General features: G+C 36.5%; 1 protein-coding gene across 2 annotated transcripts in view; it reads left to right on the forward strand.

Annotated features, from left to right (window-relative positions):
• LOC101155374 (seizure protein 6 homolog) overlaps positions 1-20,243 on the forward strand; it is a 105,839-nt gene that overhangs the window by 79,904 nt on the left and 5,692 nt on the right. For both annotated transcript variants that reach the window (XM_004076560.5, XM_078931313.1), the window contains exons 5-10: positions 5,429-5,614; positions 7,387-7,555; positions 7,940-8,106; positions 8,193-8,387; positions 10,344-10,482; positions 19,339-19,535. In XM_004076560.5, the coding sequence (XP_004076608.1) occupies positions 5,429-5,614; positions 7,387-7,555; positions 7,940-8,106; positions 8,193-8,387; positions 10,344-10,482; positions 19,339-19,535 (1,053 nt within the window). The remainder of the gene's footprint in view (positions 1-5,428; positions 5,615-7,386; positions 7,556-7,939; positions 8,107-8,192; positions 8,388-10,343; positions 10,483-19,338; positions 19,536-20,243) is intronic.

Raw genomic sequence — 20,243 nt, forward strand, 5'->3', positions numbered from 1 at the left:
TTATTGTGCTGTGGGACTATTAAAAAGAAAAAAAAAACATGCCTAAAAATGGATATACATTCAATTCCAGCAAAAAAATTAAATAAAAAACAGTTCTAATTTAGTTTAGAACCTTTGAAGTTTGACATTTGAAGGTGAGCTAGACTCAGATTAATGCTAGGGTTGTTAAAAAAAAAAGAAACAAATAAAACATATTTACTGTCTTGTAAAGAAAATACATTGGATGGCTAGAGGACAGTCTGTGTTGACTGTGATTTACAATTTGGCACAAGTTCTGAAAAGGATTGATTAGACTCTGCCTTTAGTCTATTGTTATTTCTCTTAAATAACCTTAATTGAGTAAACGGCCATTAAAATCCAGGATTTAACCCAACCACATAAAAATCAATAGGCCATATCAGCGCAAAACTATGGTCTGGCTTTCTACAACTGAATCGCTTTCCCAGAGACAACACTATTGATCTTTCTGTAAAAGGCAATGCTTTGATGCACAGCCAGGACAGGAGACTCAGCTCCAATGACACTCAAACCCTCCCACAAGTCACCTACCAAGGGACAGCTGTGTGTCTAAATTACAACAATAACTGACAGAAGATGACATTGGAACAGGATTCTATCTCCTGGCTAATATTTTCCAAATAAACTGCTATTATATCAAATAACAATCTACACTACAGTCATTGTTTCTGATGTTCTCTGCCTCCCCGTTTCATTATCTCACATCCTCACCTTGCAAAATTTGATGCAATTCCAGCTCTTTACCTGAAGGACTTCACTGAGGCTAGACACACAGAAACACACAGCCACACAACTGTCATAAGGCCGTTTGCAAAAAGGCATTTTATTTGCCTGTTCACACACACTTATTAAAAATCTATTCTTGGGTTACTCAGCTCACCTATTCCTCACAGCTTCACATTTGTCCAATAATATCAAAATTGTAGCATGCCTTCCAACACACACACACACACACCCACACACACACACACCCACACACACACACACACCCACTCACTGCCTAGATTAGATCAAATAAAACTTTACTCATAGCATGCTTTGCATATGAAAGCAGCACAAAGAACTGAAAGAAAAACAAGAAGATGTTAATGTGGTAATTAAATTCCACTTTAATTCTTGCAAAAATTTACAATATGCTGCGATAAATGCAAGTAAATGAAAAGCAGAGATTATTTGGATGTCCTGAAACTTTATTGTGACAGAAAGAACATAAAACAACAATAGCTTCAAACCATGTTGTATTTATATACTAGAAACTTCAAGCTATTTTTCCCTTGTGTGCACAATGGGATATAACATGTAAAAAATTGTAGTATTGTGTAGTGACACAATATGTTGTAGCAAAATTATTTTGTCCTTTATCACCTATCTTTTCTAGAAGTAGAAAGTGCTTATTTTTGCAATAGTTTAAATCCGACACATATTCCTGATATAATTGGTATTTTTAATAATAGAAAATACAGTTTAAAAAACATATTTCACATCTGTTAGTTATACAGTACAATCCTTACCAAATATTAATCATGTTTACTAAAATGTTAAATTAAAGTTTTTCTATAAAGAGTGAAAAATGTTTAACAATGTCTAAACTTGTTGATCTATGGCTAACCTAAATGTGTCACTTCTCACCCTCTAATGCGAGATGCAAGCTTCAAGGCTGTTTCCTGTGGCTCTGCAGTACCAGCAGCTAATCTTGCTGGCTGTCTGTGGATCTATTATTTCTAATGGCAATACAATCAGACTTTATGGCCCAGCACCACATCTACTGGAATGGAAGCAGCACGTAGTTTAATACTTCAGGAATTGGCTCCACAATTTTTCCCTCTGGCTTCCCAATTGTATGCTCAATAGGGATTTAAATGCTGCTATGATAATGGCAATAACTAGGTTCATTGGAGCTAGTGATAAACTAGGAATGGAATGGATGACCTGGGGGCAGTGTTTCCTGTCCCTGTGGCGTGGTGATTTGCTGAAAATCTGAAAATGACGGGCATCAGACATCAGTGTTATTTTTCCCTGTGTTCAAATTCAAAATCAGAAAAAAATGGATACTTTTCAATAGACAACTTAGCTTTAAGCTGATGGAGGACAAGACTCCTAAAGAGATGTTTTTCAACTTGACAGGCTGAAATAAAAGCTCTTCATAGCCAACACTTTTTCTGTTTTTTTATGCTTAACCTTGACTTGTCCAGAAACAGTACAGGCAAAACATTTTCATTCTTCTGTATCAAATTATGCCAAAGCCCCTGAAGTTTCTGATGTCCTTTGGCGTTGCATCCCTGATACACCTGCCATTGGAATGGTAAAAAGCCTTAAACCCAGGCTCCAATGTCATTTGGGATTATCTACATTAAACCACAAAAACAAACAAACAAATAAATAAGTATTTGTAGATTGGGTAGGGGTGCAGGTGGGGATAGAGGAATGCATTGGAAATCTGAATAGAAATTTTTTAGCAAGCTTGTACATTAAACGTAGGTTAATTTGTTATGTGACTGTTGGTATTATGTAGGACATTTAAGCGATTTTCAAATTTTCACAAAAAAAAACACCTTTTTTTAAGTGACAAAATTTCCCACACATGCCGGCAGGTTAAGCCTACATGCACAACCAAAGTTTGACCTTGAAAGAGGGTGCCATCTTGAATATTCCCAAAAAATGCCCTTTAGTATCAGCTACAAATTTAAACACCAAGGGATTTCAGTCTATCACATCCTAACTCCTCGAGCATCAATAGGAAGCAAATCTCAGTTGCCAGGGAAATCCTAAATTTTACTTTTGACAATTCTTCTGAAAATTACACAGACCGTCACGTCACCCCTATAGGCAACTAAAAAATACGTGGTTGCTATGGAGATAAAAAAAGAAAAATAATTTATCACATGCAACTCTGACCAGTGTGGCAGAGTGGGAGAGTGAGGGGCATGCAGCCGCTGCTCAGCCAGTAAGGGCGGATCGGGGCTTTAATATATTTTTCAATTCGATTTAACTTCAATTAAAACTGTTTTGGCAATGATTAAGATGCCAGAGTTCTGTTGTGTTTTGAAATCTCTTCCACATGTTGGAATGTACACATTTTATTTGGGTGATGTAATAAATGTAGCTTAAATGAGAATATGTCACTGCTAGAAAACGTCAAAGAGGTCTATTTGATTATTGTTCTGTATTTGAAATAAATAATGATGCATTTTGGTGGCTTACTTTAATGTTTTCTCTATTTTGTAACAGAGCTTCACGTTCACGATTTTTGTGCGTGCACACCGTTTGAAAACCTGCACAGTTGGGTCATGAGGCCCAGAATAAAGCAGAGTTTTGAAAGGAACAAAGTTATGCAGCCACTTTTGATTTTGAGTTCAGCAATCACTAGGGCTTACATGCACTTTGTTCATCAGTGCTTCCTTGTCACTGCTCACAGGACTTATTCCTTGTTCTGTAAATCCATGAGCCCTCAGCTCAGTTGGAATCTGCTAATCTCAAGGCTCAAGTCATCTTTTCCAACGCATTCTTGGTATTTTACTTTCTCTTTGTAACCTGTATTGGGCTGCACATTCCCTGAACGGCAGGAGGGAAGGGTGATGGAAAGAAATTTATTAATCCCCATTACAATTTGATGATACTAATTTATTTTAAAACTACAGTACTGTAATCTTTATAAGGATCTTTATTTCTTCATCATTACTATTTTCAACCCTTTTAATCTATTGGACTGGATAATGACAGGCAGAATTTAAGCAAAGTTGAAACTTTGAAAAGGTTTCTATTTTAAGAAGCTTCACAATCTCACTGCTATTGTAGAACAAACCATAAAGGGTCCAATTATGTTGCTCTTTCTGCTGTTCCCACATTTTCAAATGTTTAAAAGTTTTACTCTGGTCATTAAAGAGCCTGCACTAATGAGGTAGAACAATGCACTTATTAGACAGGAGGAGAAGGTTGTTTAATAGCTTCCATTAAAGACTTGCTTAGCTTACTTCATTATCTACATCAACCCCATCCCATTGTACTCCATTTATTTAAAAATAGGGACAGCACAATAATGCGGAGCAAGCCTGGGAACATTGATCTTACCCTACGGTAATCCGAGGTCCTTGACAACCACTACACAGGCACTTCTCTCTCCAGCTTTTACATCCAGACTTGCTGTGGTTTTCAGCAGATCAGCAATGCTTTTTTTTCTGTTGAAGCATTCGCAATATGATGAACCACACATCATTATGTGTGGCTGTGGTTTAACAAACATGTCAGTTGAAGCAAAATTTCCTTGTCTAGTAGTTAAGAGAAACTTCCAAAAAATGTCTAAAGAAAATATGCAAAGTGGATATTTTATTTATAATTATACATATTTATATTTGTATATATTACAGTGGCCAATATGCAATTTTTTATGCTGCTGACACTTTAGACTGAAACTTAGCTTCGGGTCTCGGCTGAAGTGCACATAGTCTTTTCAATCATAAAAATAGTCAAATATATCTATCTTAGATCTTCTCAGGTGAGGCATTTCAAGGCAAGGCTAAGAAAACGTCTTTGCATATTGAGACAAAATGATGAAATGGGTTTAAATGAAAAATAAACAGGGATGTGTCTGGAAGTCATTTGACCATATGCCCAAAACCTACAGAATGGCTCATTTTGATGCAAAGCAACAGAGGTGGAACTCTAGGCCCTAACAATAACCATGGGCCAAACTACTATTAAAAAAAAGAGTAATTTTTGGATTTGCTTTTGTTTTTGGCCCAAACTAACAATTATAGGTTAAAGTTTGAGTGCAAATTGACTAATGAGGAGACGACTTTGCCTTTTGGCTCAGCTCTCTCTTCACTACAATGGGCTAGTCCCAATCCACCAGTCAGTCTCTCACAACAGTTTGGTTGCCCTCCATAAATACCAGTTTCACCTTGATTCAGCTGCCGGCTGAACAGTAGTTTTAATTTTTTATCCTGTGTCAATTTGTGTGTGTGTTTCTGGCACATGGAATGATAAAATGGTTATAGGAAGCAATTGTTTTCAAGAAGGGCACCACCAGCTCACTTTGCAGACATTATATCTGACCTTTATGAGACATTGTGCAGGTGTGTAAATGATGACAAGCCAAAAAATGTCTGCTAAAGGCAAGCACCTTAAAAACTCCTCATTCTGTTTCCACTGCCAGAAGGGTATCATCTTGGTTTTTGTTTTTTTTAAGAAGATAACTAAGGTTCTTGTGGTTCATACATAACTGCATCAACTGTGCTGTTTCTCCACTGGGGTTGAAAAGGCACGACTTGACCCTTCCACATGCTATGAGTTTTTCTTTACTCTGAAATTTTAATCAAAGGCCTTTTTAGCCCCAGCATTTAAGTCATTTAAGAGGTTTTGTGGTTTAGTTGCAGTAATTTAACTTTGTTTATTTTTATTCTTTTCTCTCTAGCCTTTGTACTCAGCTGTGCATTTCCCAAAGAGCCTTCTGGGGGAGACGTTTCGGTGACACACCTCCATGCTGGTGGAGAAGCTTTCTTCACATGTTTGACTGGATACAGGCTGCAGGGTCCCAAAACGCTAACCTGTCGCAATGCAACCAAACCATACTGGAGTGGAAAAGAGCCCCTATGTGTGGGTAAGTTCTCATGGCAAACACTTCGTTTATAACTGCTTTAGAAACAGTTCAGAAAAGAATTAGGCAATTATTTACTTTACAGGGGGAGTGCACTAGTGAATTTAAATATTGCAATCCTAACAATTTATTTTAAAAAATGGAGGTTAATAGCAAAATGGGTAAGTATATCAAAGTATACAGGATTGTTGTATTTAAAGGAAAATAAGTTAAGGATAATGGGAAACAATAAAACAAAGAAGATAATCTGTAATATTATAAAAATCTGTTTGGAATGAGTAATTATCCTGGGGGGATATTTTTGTGTATTTAAAGAAATGTGCCTTAAATATTTAAAGATCCATCAATCCATTGTCTTTTTTTTTTCCTTTTTTATTTATTTATTAATTTTCTAAAGCCACCTAATCACTTTAGGGGTTAAAGGGGTTGCCTGAGCCTATCCCAGCTACTGCTGGGAAAAGTTGGGGTGTACTCTGGAGAATTTGGCAATCTATCATAGAGGGACAAACAACTACAAACATTCACACCTGCGGAACCATTTTAGAGTGACCAGTTAACCTATGGAGCGTGTTTTTGCACTGTGGGAAAACGCAAAAGGAAAACCCATAAGGAAAGCATGCAACAACCCAACAAGGATTCCAACTAGGGCCTTGTCGTTATAAGGGGAGATTGTTAACCACTACACCACTGTAGTCATACATTATTTCAAGTGAATTTAAAAAACATAGATCTTAAGGACAAGCGGTTTTACCAAAGATGAAACTCATTGGATTTCACATAGCCTTGAGCCTTCATTTATTTATATATGATTCAACGATCCAACCTCTCTTTTTCTTTTTAAAGATGATTTATAGGTTTAGGTTGTCTGCTGGCAGCAATAATTCAGAAAAATGCAGGAAGAAAAAAAAGAGCAGCAAAACCTTCATTTGTATTGGATTTTTTTAGGAGGCAAATCAATTTTAAAAGTATAGTTTTCATGTTAAAGGGAAAAAACACACATGCATTTGAAAAAAAAACATGACTGTTGTAAAGCTGTGTGAAGAATGGCAACCTATTAAAAATATAAAATGCTACATTTACACTATTTAAATTAACTCATATTGAAAATTAAAGTTCTGCATAATGATTCATTTTGAGTGTGTTTTAGATGAAAAACACACCTTAGTAGAAAATTGAATTAAGTTGTTTTTTTCACTATTGAATTTATGCCATTGGTACCATGAGTTAAGAAATGTATGCAGTAAAAATGATTGATTTTATCAAATGTACTATAATTATTATTTTTGTTGTTTAATCAAGCTACAGACTTATCAATAAATGCAATAATCAAAAGGAAAGAAGTCTTACAAAAAAAGATCTTACTTATTGGAAAAATATGTGAATTTTTTTTTTTATATATTAATATAATATATAATATAGTAAATGCAAATGCAGGCAAAACATTCTCTTTAAATTGAGTTGACTTAATGAACTTGACTGACTGCTATTAAAGGATAAAAGTCATTTGCAGGCTTTGACTTTGGCTGCAGCTTCCTTGAACTGATACTCTAACTGTTGTAGTTTTGCTTTCTTTTAGATGCTGTTAGACTTGGAGAGCTGCATTTTAGTGTAGTCAATCCACAGTTCACCGGATATCTATACATTCTGTGTTCATACAGTGACTTTCCCCCAAAATTCAACTTTCATTCATGGTTTTATTACTTACTCTATCATGTATTCCCCTCCTAAATCTTTGCCCTCACCTGTCCCTCATTACTCTGTTTCTTTTCATATAGCATCCTGTGGGGGAATGATAAAAAATACCACGTATGGTCGCATCGTCTCTCCTGGTTTCCCTGGCAACTACAGCAACAATCTGACCTGCCACTGGGTATTGGAGGCACCTGAAGGGCATCGGCTTCACATTCACTTTGAGAAAGTTGCTCTGGCAGAAGATGATGACAGGTGGTTTATGCATGCTGCCAATTCTGAAATCACACTAAACATGAAAAGGAATTTACAGCAATAGAGTGAAGGAACTTTGAAGTCTTAAACTCATATTTTTATTGCTAAATAAGAGAAAAACAGAATCTAGAAAGAAAAGATGAATTTCTAAATTGTTCTTCCTTACTAATATGCTTTAAAAATATGACTCAATTGGAATTTGTTGATATAAGAAGAAACTGTGACAGCCAAAATATAATAATACATATAAAAGTCGTGTTGCATGACTTTACAGCATTCTGTCCAGTTGTATTTGAAGTTTAACAGTAGCTTTCAGATGCTTTTGGGAACATTTTAATACCAGCAAATGTTTATGATGTGTCTTTTCCATCTGTTTTTATTCAGATTGTTAATCAAAAATGGCAACAACATCGACTCTCCTCCTATTTATGACTCCTTTGAGGTGGAATATTTGCCCAATGAAGGGGTACTCAGTACTGGACGTTACCTCTTCATCGAGTTCACAACGGACGGATCGATGACTTCCACTGGAGCAGCCATCAGATATGAAGGCAGGCAGATCACGCTGGGCAGTTTGCTAAAAGCATCCTGTACACTTCAGCCCACCTGTGTCGTCAAATGAGCTTTGTGTCCACAGCTTTTGCCAAAGGAATGTGCTATGAGCCCTTCGTGAAGTATGGTAACTTCAGCAGCAGCGACTCCAGCTATGGTTTGGGAGCAGTGGTTGAATTCTCATGCGACCCCGGTTACACGCTCGAGCAAGGTTCTGTAGTGATAGAGTGTGTGGACACTGAAAATCCACAGTGGAATGAGACAGAACCAGCCTGCAGGGGTGAGTTAAAAGATTGAATCTACTAGAACAGTTTTGGAGCATTAAGTCTTTAGAAAATGAAAAGACCTTTCACCGGAGATCGTGGTCAGATGTGGGTGACTTCAGTCCTTCAGGCTTTCATTGTGTCTGTTTGATCATTTCAGGGGTTGGTTAAGTCTTTTTATTCAAATATTAAATTTCACAGACTATTAATTACATTTTACTATAAGCTGCTTTCCTCTGATCCATGATAAACTTCCTTTTAAAATGTAACAATGATTTACTTTGATATGTGTGCTTGGAGGGCAGATTTTAGAAGTTCTCAAGATTAAAGACATAGATGCCCCGACAGTGCTACAGTGCACACGCTATGCACAAAATTTAATAACAGCCTGCAAAACCTACTCACATCTATCACCCTCTCCCCACGTGTACATACATACAAACACAGCATGCTGACTTTACTCTTTATTTTTAATGCCGACGGCATCACTCTATCTGGCCAGTTCTCACTTCCAACTTGTCACAGGCTGAGCTTGGTCAGGAGCTAGCTGCATCACTTTTACACCCATGTGATGCAATGCCTACTTCTTGGATGTGCAAAAAATTCTGTGATGCTTGACAGTCTCATGATGCATTACCTTTGGTAAAATGGGAGACTGAAGAAGCTTTGAACTGTAGTTAAACCCTTCCTTGTCATATTTTTATTTGAATCCTTCAAATCTGCCAAAGCTTACTAGTTGTCGGCCCTATTGCTGTTTGAGGGTCAAATTAGGGCTGTAATGATTCTTTTTAACAATGAATCCTTTCACATAATACTTTATGGTTTCCAATACGATTCATAGTCGATAATTTTTCATTTTGAATAATCTGATTCACTGACCTAAAATTGATTCTGGACATCCTTATCCAAAAACTTTAACCAGTGTGACTCAGAGATAAATACCTGGTACTGAACAGTGCAGGTGAAGTTTTCCAGATTCCTTGTTTTTCTTGCAAGAAAATCTAGTGTAAATTAATTATGTGAACAAACAAACAAGTAAACAAGAATTTAAGTTAAAACCATTCACATTTTAGTTTCATAAAGTTCAGTCCACTGTTGTTTTTCCACATCAAAATAACCCAAAGGGAACATTATTAGAACATTCTACCTCACTGTATGGTCGCATGTCTTTGCTAAATTCAAAGTGTTTCCACATATTGGACTGGAATAATAGACTGATCATTTTTTGCTTAAATCACGTGTTGTCCGCTGTGATGCACTTGGTCATTTTTACGTTGTAGTAAAATAAATCTACCATGCCTCAATCTAAATGTTTTTTTCAAAATCAATGTAATCGATTTATTTCATTTTGAAACAATTTTATAAATGTTTAAGTTGATTTAATGAAAATCTTGTATACGGTATCTTGAACATCTTTATTATAAATTGATTAATCAATTAAGTCATTACCGGTAAATCAATTAATTAGGTATTGTATGTTCATTTTTTTTAAAAGATCCTCAGAAAAAAATGTGTGACTTCTGACTTACTTACAGAATTCCTCTTGAGTATTTCTAGCTTCAGAATCATAAATTGTCTTTCAGCGTTACTATTGGACAGCCAGTGAGGGATGGCAACCAATATTCAGCTGTAGAGGAGTTTGCCGTATGTCTGAAAGCGATGACAAATGTGCAACAAAAAATTTTGCAAAGGCCCTTAGACAATTTATCAGTGGACAACAAGCTAGGAATCAAAATGTGTTGTTTCTTCATTATAAAACTGAAAAGCCTTTAGTGTTTTAAAGAAGAAAATTACAATTTCTGTTGTTAGTAAGGCATAACATTTTAACATTTAACATAACATTTCAATTTTTTAACCTCCAAAGCAGTGTTTGATCAGTTTTTACTCTTGCTGCCTCTTCGTTTGTTGTGTCTTTAAATGGATTACTGTTTGTTTGCCAGGGTTAACCTGCAGTGTATGTGTGTGTGTTACAGCTGTGTGCAGCGGGGAAATCACAGACTCGGCTGGTGTGGTGTTGTCTCCTAATTGGCCCGAGGCCTATGACAAGGGGCAGGACTGCATCTGGGGTGTCCATGTGGAAGAGGACAAAAGGATCATGCTTGACATCCAAGTGTAAGAGACCACAGTCATGCGTAAAAGGAGAAATCACAGAGGGAATTCGGGGAGTAGGTCAGATTGACCTACTGCTATCGAACATAGACATAAACACACATGCTTTTTTTTTTCTTTGTCTGATGTGATAGTACCAAGTTTATCTGCATGTGGGAAAGGGTTCTTTTAATTTTGTTTTTCTTTTCCATCTGTTACATTAAGAATTCCCTGCTGCTTTCAGATCGCTCTCTGACCAGATTAGCCAGTAAGCCTCCCTGCTCTCACTTCCCATGTCTGCCTCAGAGTTGGCTTTGAAATGAATATGCTCTGGCAGTGAACTACTCTGAGCCACTTATCCAACTGTAACTCAGCACACATGCATAGATGTCAAATTAGTCACATGCAGACACTGTTTTACCTTCACTCATCACTGAATAAATTTCCCTCCTGCTTTCTCCTTCCAGTATCTCCATCAATTATTGCCCTCAAATTAAGAGAAAACGATCGCGCCACCTTTACTTCTTTATGGTAAATGGAGCATTCCTCTGAAACCAAAATGACTCAAATGCGTACATGTGGATCTCCATCACTGTCTTGTTATCTTATATAGATTTATCTGTTTACCTCGGCTGAGTGATTCCTGCAATATTACCATGCACATCCATACCAAAGTGAGCACAAAAAACAATACAGCATAAGTGATTTGTGTTGTTGCCTGAGGCACTTGCAGGGAAGAGGGCAACAAGAGGTTAAAATTAATCCAGTGGGAAAACCGCCTGAGGTTTTAACAAACAGTCACTGAAATGTCTCAAACCGTGACTGTTGAAAGTGTCAGGGCGGTCATTTGTGCATGCAAGTTCGATATTTACCGTGTCCGTAATTCTTTCTGGACAGTCTGATGGAATTAAAATCTAATTATGACACCAGGTCTAGATGCACTGCAGACAGATTCCAATCCTCCATAGTAATAAACCACCTACAAAACAAATCAAATCATTATCGCCATCATTACCATGCGTCTCTTGTGGACCCAAGCATGTGGAGGCAGACGTGATGAATCACAGCTGATTTGAATCACTTCATTAGTCCAAAGATTCACGTGTCAAATACACTTCAATACCCACCATAATATATGAGCGCATCAGAGTTCATGAAGCCCAACATGCAGCTCTGATTTAGTGCCAACAATGCATTGAGTGCAACCTCTGCATTTCAGCACTGAAGTAAACAAGCCACTTTGGGGAAAAGACTGCAGTGAGCTGCTATTCAAGACCGAATCATCAGATTGTGACTGATACAATGTGGGTTTGCTGTCAGGAAAAGATGCTTTTAATTGGAAAGTAACACAGTATTAGTCATAACTGAGCTCAAGACTGACACCCTCCATCACTCTGAGGGGAGATTTTGAGCAACCATCATTTGGACATTGAGAATAAATCAGAGAAGTCTGTTTAGTTTTGCTATTTATTTATTTATGGACTAGTTTAAGAACTACAAAAAAAAAAGATGTTGTTGTTTTTTGATTAAAAAAAACATGGAAACACAGTGGATCCTAAACTTCCTCTCTAATTGTTAACTGTATTTTAGGTCTCTCCGCAGTATTTTGATTTAATTTGATTACTTTTCACAGTTGAAAGAAAAGAGAAAAAAACCTTAGACAAAATAAAACTGCATACAGTGCAGGGAGAGGCAAAAACTTATAGGGCTTTCTTAAAGCCCCCACCTAATACATTTGCACAAAGACTAGAATAACTCAGAAGTATAAAAAATACAGAATATAGTGAAATGATAATAAATTAAAAGTTCATTCCAAAGTTCATCACCATGAATAATACATTTTTACATGGACCAAATACTTGTGGATTAGACCTGAAGAGGCAGGGGTTATGTGTTTTTTTAGGCATTTTTTTTACAGAGATTATAGTATAATAATAAGTGATTATAGTATAAATCGCCGCAGCCAAAAGATGCATAACAAGGATGAAAAAATTATGTGTAATACACTTTTGGGGGAAATTTATTAAACGAAAAACAGGAATAAGAACAGACATTTCGGGTACGGTTCCGGGTTACAGCAGCAGGACGCGTGGCGTGCCTCTCTGCGATTACAACTATCTTCAAATTACTTAAAAAGTTGATTTTTCTCCAAAAAAGAGAGCTGACCATGCCCCCGAAGAAACCCCAGGAATATGAAGAACTCAAAAAGTTTTGGCATGTGCCTTATTGATACCTTATGATTCTTAATTCTGTCTGATAAAACCTAGGAACCGGATATTGATAAATCATGTAATAAAATGGTTATAGTATAACGGGGTGGAATTATATAAGTTCGCTTCCTTCCACTCCCTTTCAAGCAATATTTATTAATTATGTCTAATTATCCTAAGTTTGATTAGTTACTGTATGAATGTATAACTGATGTTTATATTGCTTGTGTATAACTTCTATTTGATTGCTTGAAATAAACCATTTCAAATCAAATCAAATCAAAAACATTTCAACTTGAAAGACAAATCATTAGATAACACTTTTAGACTGAATATTCTCACGCTTTACTAACGTAACACATTGACGCATATCTAGCTTCATGAAACATTGGAGGAATCTGTGACTTTATACATTTAATGAAGTAATAACATAATGCATATGAAAATCTCATGAAGATTATTTATAAATCCATGAAACTTGGATTATTTATAAAAACATAAATGTAATTACGTTTTTTTGGTTTTTTTTTTCAAACGTAAAATTGTTCAAACACAATGCACTGTGGTCTATATTCACCAATCTAGTGAGCATCAGGGCATACCGGTACTAGTTTTTTTAGAGACTTCAAGAAAATTTCCAAGGCGCTGGATTTTGGAATTGTACATTTGAACACCCAGAAAAATGTGAATGCCCATAGTGCACTAAGAAGTGAGTTGAGACAACTAAAGTGTGGGTAGTTTCGGAACATATTCAGTTTTTTTATACAATTGAAAGCACATTTATCCTTTTTCCCATTCCTGCTTTGTCCTTTGCGGGGTCACAGGGGTTGCTGGATCCTATTCTATCCTAGATATTGTAAGGCAGAGGCAGAATATACTCTGGATAGGTTAAGAGTTCATTGCAGGACCACACACACTCCTAAGGCACAATTCAGAAATGACAATAAACATTAAGAAACATATTTTGGACCGTGGGAGGAGGCTGGATTCCCTGGAGCAAGCTCCCAAATTTATGGAGAGAACATGCAAACTCCACACAGCTCAACCCAGGTGGGATTTGAACCAGCGCCTTCTTGCTGAGTGTTTTCAGTGCTTACTACCACACCACCGTGCACCTCCTATAAACCATCTTTTTTCCCTAGACGTTATATCTCAGGGTTACAGGCACTGAGCCATGATTCGTCGCCAAAAAAGACCAAAAGGAATAATAGCATCGGCAGATACGAACTAAAAAACAAAACCCACACAGTTAAATACCCCAGAGAGCTTTATGTGACCCATCATGCTTCTCTTTACATGAAGATTAAGACTCAGTGATTACTGTCTGATGCTGAACCAGCATACCTAAGGTAGAAAAGATCAGAGGGGATTTTCCATGCAGAAGTAAACAAGTTTGATTAGAGGTAGCCCATTTTAAGTCGGAGAGCTCTTTTTAAATTCTGCCAGCCTTAAGTTTGTTTTAATCCGGGCCACATGAGGCTGCTCGCAGTAAATTAATATTACTGTGTCCGTCTTTAGTTGATCTCCAAGTTGGTCGGGCATGGCTGTCACGGCAGCTGGAACAGCCTGGTGATCCATGCGAAGCCTACTATTACCTCTGTGTCCGGTCCGTTTAACTTGAAAATAGCATTCCTTGAGGTTTGGTCAACATGTAATTTGTGTCAAAGTGTGTTTCTGCGCTAAAGGCTCTTGTGGATAAGAGCTGTCTCGTTATAGGGGTGGGCACACACTTCCTCACATTAATGAGAATGTTTTCTGTGTTATCATTCATCACTGTGCCTGTGTTGGCAATTACAGAGGAGCAGTGTGCATAATTAGGACTGATTAATTAATTTAGGCCAAACAGGAGGGCTGGCTCTTTAGTAATTAGCATGGAGCATGACTAGAGCAAGAGCCAGAAACAAGAGTTTACAGCTGATATCGCCACCTGTGGAGCATGCTCAGGTGGAGCCTCCCATATGGATTTATATTCAGCATTTGTGGTATTTGTTTTATGCCATAATTAAAATAAAGCAGTGCAGTTTCTACACAGCATGCTTTTGCAGTCAGGACTGAACACTTTTTAGGTTGGGTGTATAGAGTCCTCTGGTGGAAACATGTAACATTGCATCCTAAAGTGAAGCATGTTTTCCTCTTACAGAAAGATTAAACCCTTTGATGTCTATTGATGCAAATACGGATCAAACCACTATGACTCCAAAGTTACCTTAATTTAACATCTATTGATTGAACGGAAACGGAACGGAACGGAGTGTTTTTACTTTTCATTTTTTTATAGCTGGAAATAATTTCAGCCATTAAGAGTTAAAAAGGTATCCATATAAGCAAGACACTATCAGAATGTTGTGCTTTAGTTATGGACAATTAACTCTTGTGTCTTTAAAAAAAACAGTGACAGAAGAAGACAAGTGCCTTCAAGCTGTTAAAATAAAATAACTCATTAAATCCCTTATTTGTTTGCAGTAGAGGCAAAGTAATCAAACATTTTCCTAAAGTTCTTGTTTGAAGAGACCCAGAAGCGTTTGAATTAAACATTGTTTTGTTTTTTTGGTATTTGACAGTTTATTGTTTTGTTTTATGCATTTTGCATCCTTTTCATGTCTTTTGCAATGAATCTGGATTTTTATTAAGAATTACTGATGTTTTTTCCTCATGAAACCATGTTAGTATTCTGATTAACATTAATTACAGTCTAAAATGGAAATTTAGTTGAAGTTGCAGTTGTTACAGCTCAGAGTGTTCAAGTTCTTCTTTTTTAAACGTTTATGTGCAGCCAGAGAAACCAGATTGATTGACATTTGGGTGCTGTGATTGAAGGATTCCTACAGAGGAGGAAGCTGTGCAGTCTGATGTAACCTACCATCTACGGAGGTGTAAAAGTGTACCTAAAGTCAGTGTGTCTCAGTCTGTGTTATAAGGAACAGCTCAAGCTGACAGCAGATTGATTGACTATGTTAGAAAAATTTTGCCCATAGAAATCTTTGTCAGCTGTGCTAAAAATGGGAAAAAACTGTCTGCATTTTTGTGTTGTGATTGACAAAATGAAGTGACAGGGAGTAATCACATTTATAATTGACAGCTGACAGACACAAATGCTTATTTTTAATTTAGTTGACCTCCTGGAAAGTGTTAAATGCGGTGCAGCGGAAAGGTCTTGGAATGTTTCGATATTGGAAAGTGAAGAAAGCAGCTGGCTGTGCTGTTCCTTTGTGGATCTCACCGATAAATGTAGAGGTTTTCTTGTGACATAATGAGATCCTCCTGGCCAGTTTTGCAGTTCTACACCTGCATTTCATGGAGACTTCTATGCTCAGAGGAAACAAAATTGAGCAAAAAAAAAAAAAAAGATCGAAGAAGTCATTGCAGCTTCTCATTCACTAAAGCTGGTAATTGTTTGCTGGCTGAATATTTTCCTCTTTACTGTGGTTTAAAAGAGGTACAGCCATTTTTTGTTACTTCAGCTCACAACTGCTGTTTCTTGGAGATTGTAAAAGGAACAATTTAGCCCTGTGTGGGTCCTAAAACCCTGCAGTAAATGTTTTCCAAATTTGTCCCAGAGAATACAGTATTTTTCCCATAATTTCTTGTGAAAGATTTACATCCTTTGATGGTCAGTCTAAATCCATATACATCTTTTTTTACCCTAAAACCATGAATCTTTCTGTTTTTACAACAAGGCTGTTCATTTTAAATTATGTTTGTCACAGCAATATGTTTGAAAGTGTCTCAGAACAAATGTGTTTGTCACTGATGGAGTGATAAAATGGCTTGAGTGGTCAGCTGGCCTAATTCCTCTTTGTCTGGTCTTCTTTCAGAGGTTTTTTTTGGCACAAATGAATTTGCCAGAGTTGGCATGCTACATGTGGTGCAGCAATTTGTCAACACTAAACCCCCACACAAGTATGGATCTGAAAAGGCTGAAAACGCTGCACACATGCTGCATGTCTTATAAGGGTGGATATACAGGCAATCACTGGAAAGCTGACCCAAACTATCATGCAGCATGGACTGCCAGCTCACATGCACTGAGCTTTTTCCAGGTTATTTTTTTTGGTCTCATTTTATAAACTGCAACAAAAAAAGCTGAACTTTGCTAAACAAAATTAAAAAAACATCATCCTTTAAACGTATTTAAGAAAATACATGTTTTTTTTTTTTACTGAATAAAGCTGTTAAAGTGTGTAATGCTTAAGAGGATTTTCTCTTTGCTCAATAATGCGCTTGACTTTTGTTACTTTGAAATACAACTGGCTTTTATTTTGTTTGTTCTGTTCTTCATCAAAAGCCTTAATATTTTTTCAAACAAACCTTTAAGATGAAGCTGCGCACTCATTCCAGTTTCTTTGTTGTATCTCTGCTAAACGCAAAATTCAAATTATTGTTTGCTATAATGACTTGACATTTTCAACTGTCGCTGTTTCACAGTTTTTGCTGGGAAACCAATAGTTTTTTCAACCTTAACGATTAACAACATTTTCCTCAATAAAACACCTATTCTTCCAAAACCCATTTTTTCACCTTTTTCACTGTAAATTGTTTTTATTGATTAACCCCCTTGAAGCCTGCTGATATAAATATCTATCAAACCACTTCTGCTTCAAACTTACCTTAATTTAAGTTTGTTCTTGAGAGCAAAAACATATTTTTTGGTTCACTTAATAGAAACTTTATCTTCTTAAACAAGTAAAAAAAACTAAAATACACAAGGATTGTTTTCTTGTTATAATTGAAAAATCTACCAGTTGAACAAGAAAAAATCTTCTTGGTAAGATTTCTTTAATTTAGATATGATATGCTGCCCTTTAAAGACAAAATTAAATCTTGAATTAGCCATATATTTGGTATTGAAAATGTTATGTTTTAAAATAGGCATGCATTGCTCAAAAATGTTCTTTAAAGTGGATTTGTTTATTTGCTTTTTCCCCAAATACATCTTTTTAGGCTCTAGACCATCCACCTGTCCTTATTTATAGACCATAATCATTATAAATACTAGAATTATGCATTTAAAATAGAGTTGTCTTGAAGTGTAATTGTAAATTTGTCAAGTATTTTAGATAAAACTTTTCAGTTTTCACTAAATCAAGCAAATCTGTTTGAAAGGACACCACTCACCCTCCTCAAACCATCAGCTTTAAAATATTATGTGATGTTAACAAACAACATGTTTCTTCAAAGGTATTGATTATGGTTTCAAAATCTGAAGACTAAACAATATTTTCAATATATTATATATTTATTGTCTTAATGAAAGCATCATTCTGAAAAGTTGTTAGGAAGTTAGGTTTGTCTTATCAAGTATAAAAAGATATTTAAAATAGAAAATACATAAAAAGTACTTGAGATTTTTTGTCATTGCAGTGAATGAGACAAAAAAAATGATCAGCTGTACGCCGGTCTACCTAATTGTTTCTAAAAAAACATGAACATTGTAACAGAACTTATTGTCAGCAATAGAGAAAACTAATTGTAAGGGTTGTGCAACACTCATCGTGATTTTAGATGACCTCATGTCATATTGAGTTTTACCTCTGTTGTTAATAAAGCAGTATTATGTGCTGATGTCAATATGCAGAATTCTTCATTGGCAGATAATTCTCGAGACAGATTGATGACCTCTACTGAATAACCATTAGTGGTCCAGCCATATTATTTGCTTTCATGTTCAGTTTTATTCGTCCATAAGCAGATGCATTCATATGGAATTTTTTTCAATTTCCAGACCTTTCCTTTTTTATATTTTAAATTGTGCCCTTAGCTTTTTTTAGAAGAATATCTTATCTTATCAAAAAAGGATCTTTCCAAGAAGTTCATTTTTATGTTTGCACAGTTACATCTAGCACACCAATGGGGGAAAAATGGCAGGCTGTTTGCCGACAGATTGTGATCACACCTATAGAGAGAAGATGGAATTTTCTTCATGCATTGTAAATTTAAATTTGCATTTCTACACGTGGACAAAAAAAAGAAGGTGTTACATAGCTTTACCACTCTTTTTCACTCTCTTTCCAACACACGAGAAGAATGGTGGTGTGTTTCTTATTTGATGGATGCTAACAAAGATCCAGTGCAGTCCTACAGTCAATCAGCTCAGCTATTTTAACATTCACCCTCAGTCATGAAAAGAGCACATGCTTTCTCCTTTTATCAGTACAGTCCCTATTATTTTCTCCCAAATCGCTGTCCCGTGTGTGTAATTAAATGTCAAGTTTTACTGATACTCTATAAAGAGAGCAAGGACATATAAGTTAAAGGTTAATGTATTCTCAGGTTACTCTGTGACAGCAGAGATTGTATCACTGTGAGGCATTAGTACCTTACATGCAAACATCAGAGTCTATTGACTAACATTTATATGTTTAGATTACTTAATTAGGCTTTTAGGGATTTTATATTTAATTTGTTGCATTGTGGCATGTGGATAAAAAATATAAACATTTTGGATCACACGCACATGCTAATACATATTCATGAGCACGGTCAGGGTTAGGAGGCACATAAATTATTTCACATCAATCCCATAGAAAGAGATTGAGAATAACTACATCTTCAGCTTTAGCATTCGTCAACTGACCACACTGCAGTTACCAACACAGGTAAAAGACAGATGGAAAAACATCAGATAGAACCAAGAAATTTCTGACGTTTCATATATTTCATTTCATCACAGACTCAATTTGGGTAAGAACGACCAGCTGACCTTCTTTGATGGCGATGATCTGACAGCCAACATCCTGGGCCAGTACAGTGGCACGCGGCCACACTTTAAGATATACACTTCCATGGCGGATGTCACTATTCAGTTTCAGTCAGACCCGGCCACCAACATCTACGGCTACAACAATGGCTTTGTTGTTCACTTCTTTGGTAAGACTTTAGCAAGTTACTTTTATATCATCATAATTCTAGCTTAAATACAAGTTCACTCCAATGAAACGAGTGTTTTTGGTGTTTTTTGCATGTTCTTGTAACTTTTTTCTCACCAGGGAGGACATGTATAAAGAAAATTACGCTTAAAATTGAACTTTTGAGTATTTCTTTATTCAAATCATAGTGAAACAGGAGCAGCTTATAGGAAAAGAAAAAAGCTTATAGGAAAATTAGGCCTTGGGTCCAAAACGATATGGGTAAAAATCCTTTCTCGCTGGCTTGTAGCCGGGTGTGGAATTCGAGCCATCCAGTGGGCCACTTTTGGTAAGCAGAACTTGCGGTGTGGGATGAACCACTCATCAGACCCCAGAAATGGTGTTGGTTGATACAGACCACAGAACGGTGGCCATGGAAGTCGGAATCCGCTAAGGAATGTATAACAGTTCACCTGCCAAATCAACTACCCTAGAAAATGGATGGTGCAGGAGTCTCGGGCCCACACCTGGCTGTTACCAGCAAGAGTATCCTAGGGTGCGAGCCCAGGTGGGGCTACTACGGGTACAGATCTTGGTGGTAGAAAAAGCTTGTAAGTGTGGTGTAGAACCTACAACGGCATCCACAAACTCCCTGCTCCACTCCATTCTGATGCATCCACTTGTAGACAAATAGATTAATGTACGTCTTTGTTTTCCTCGGCCGAGTTGA

The sequence above is a fragment of the Oryzias latipes genome, chromosome 14 (genome assembly GCF_053564925.1).
Source record: "Oryzias latipes strain Hd-rR chromosome 14, Olatipes_Hd-rR_3.1".
Lineage (NCBI taxonomy): Eukaryota > Metazoa > Chordata > Actinopteri > Beloniformes > Adrianichthyidae > Oryzias > Oryzias latipes.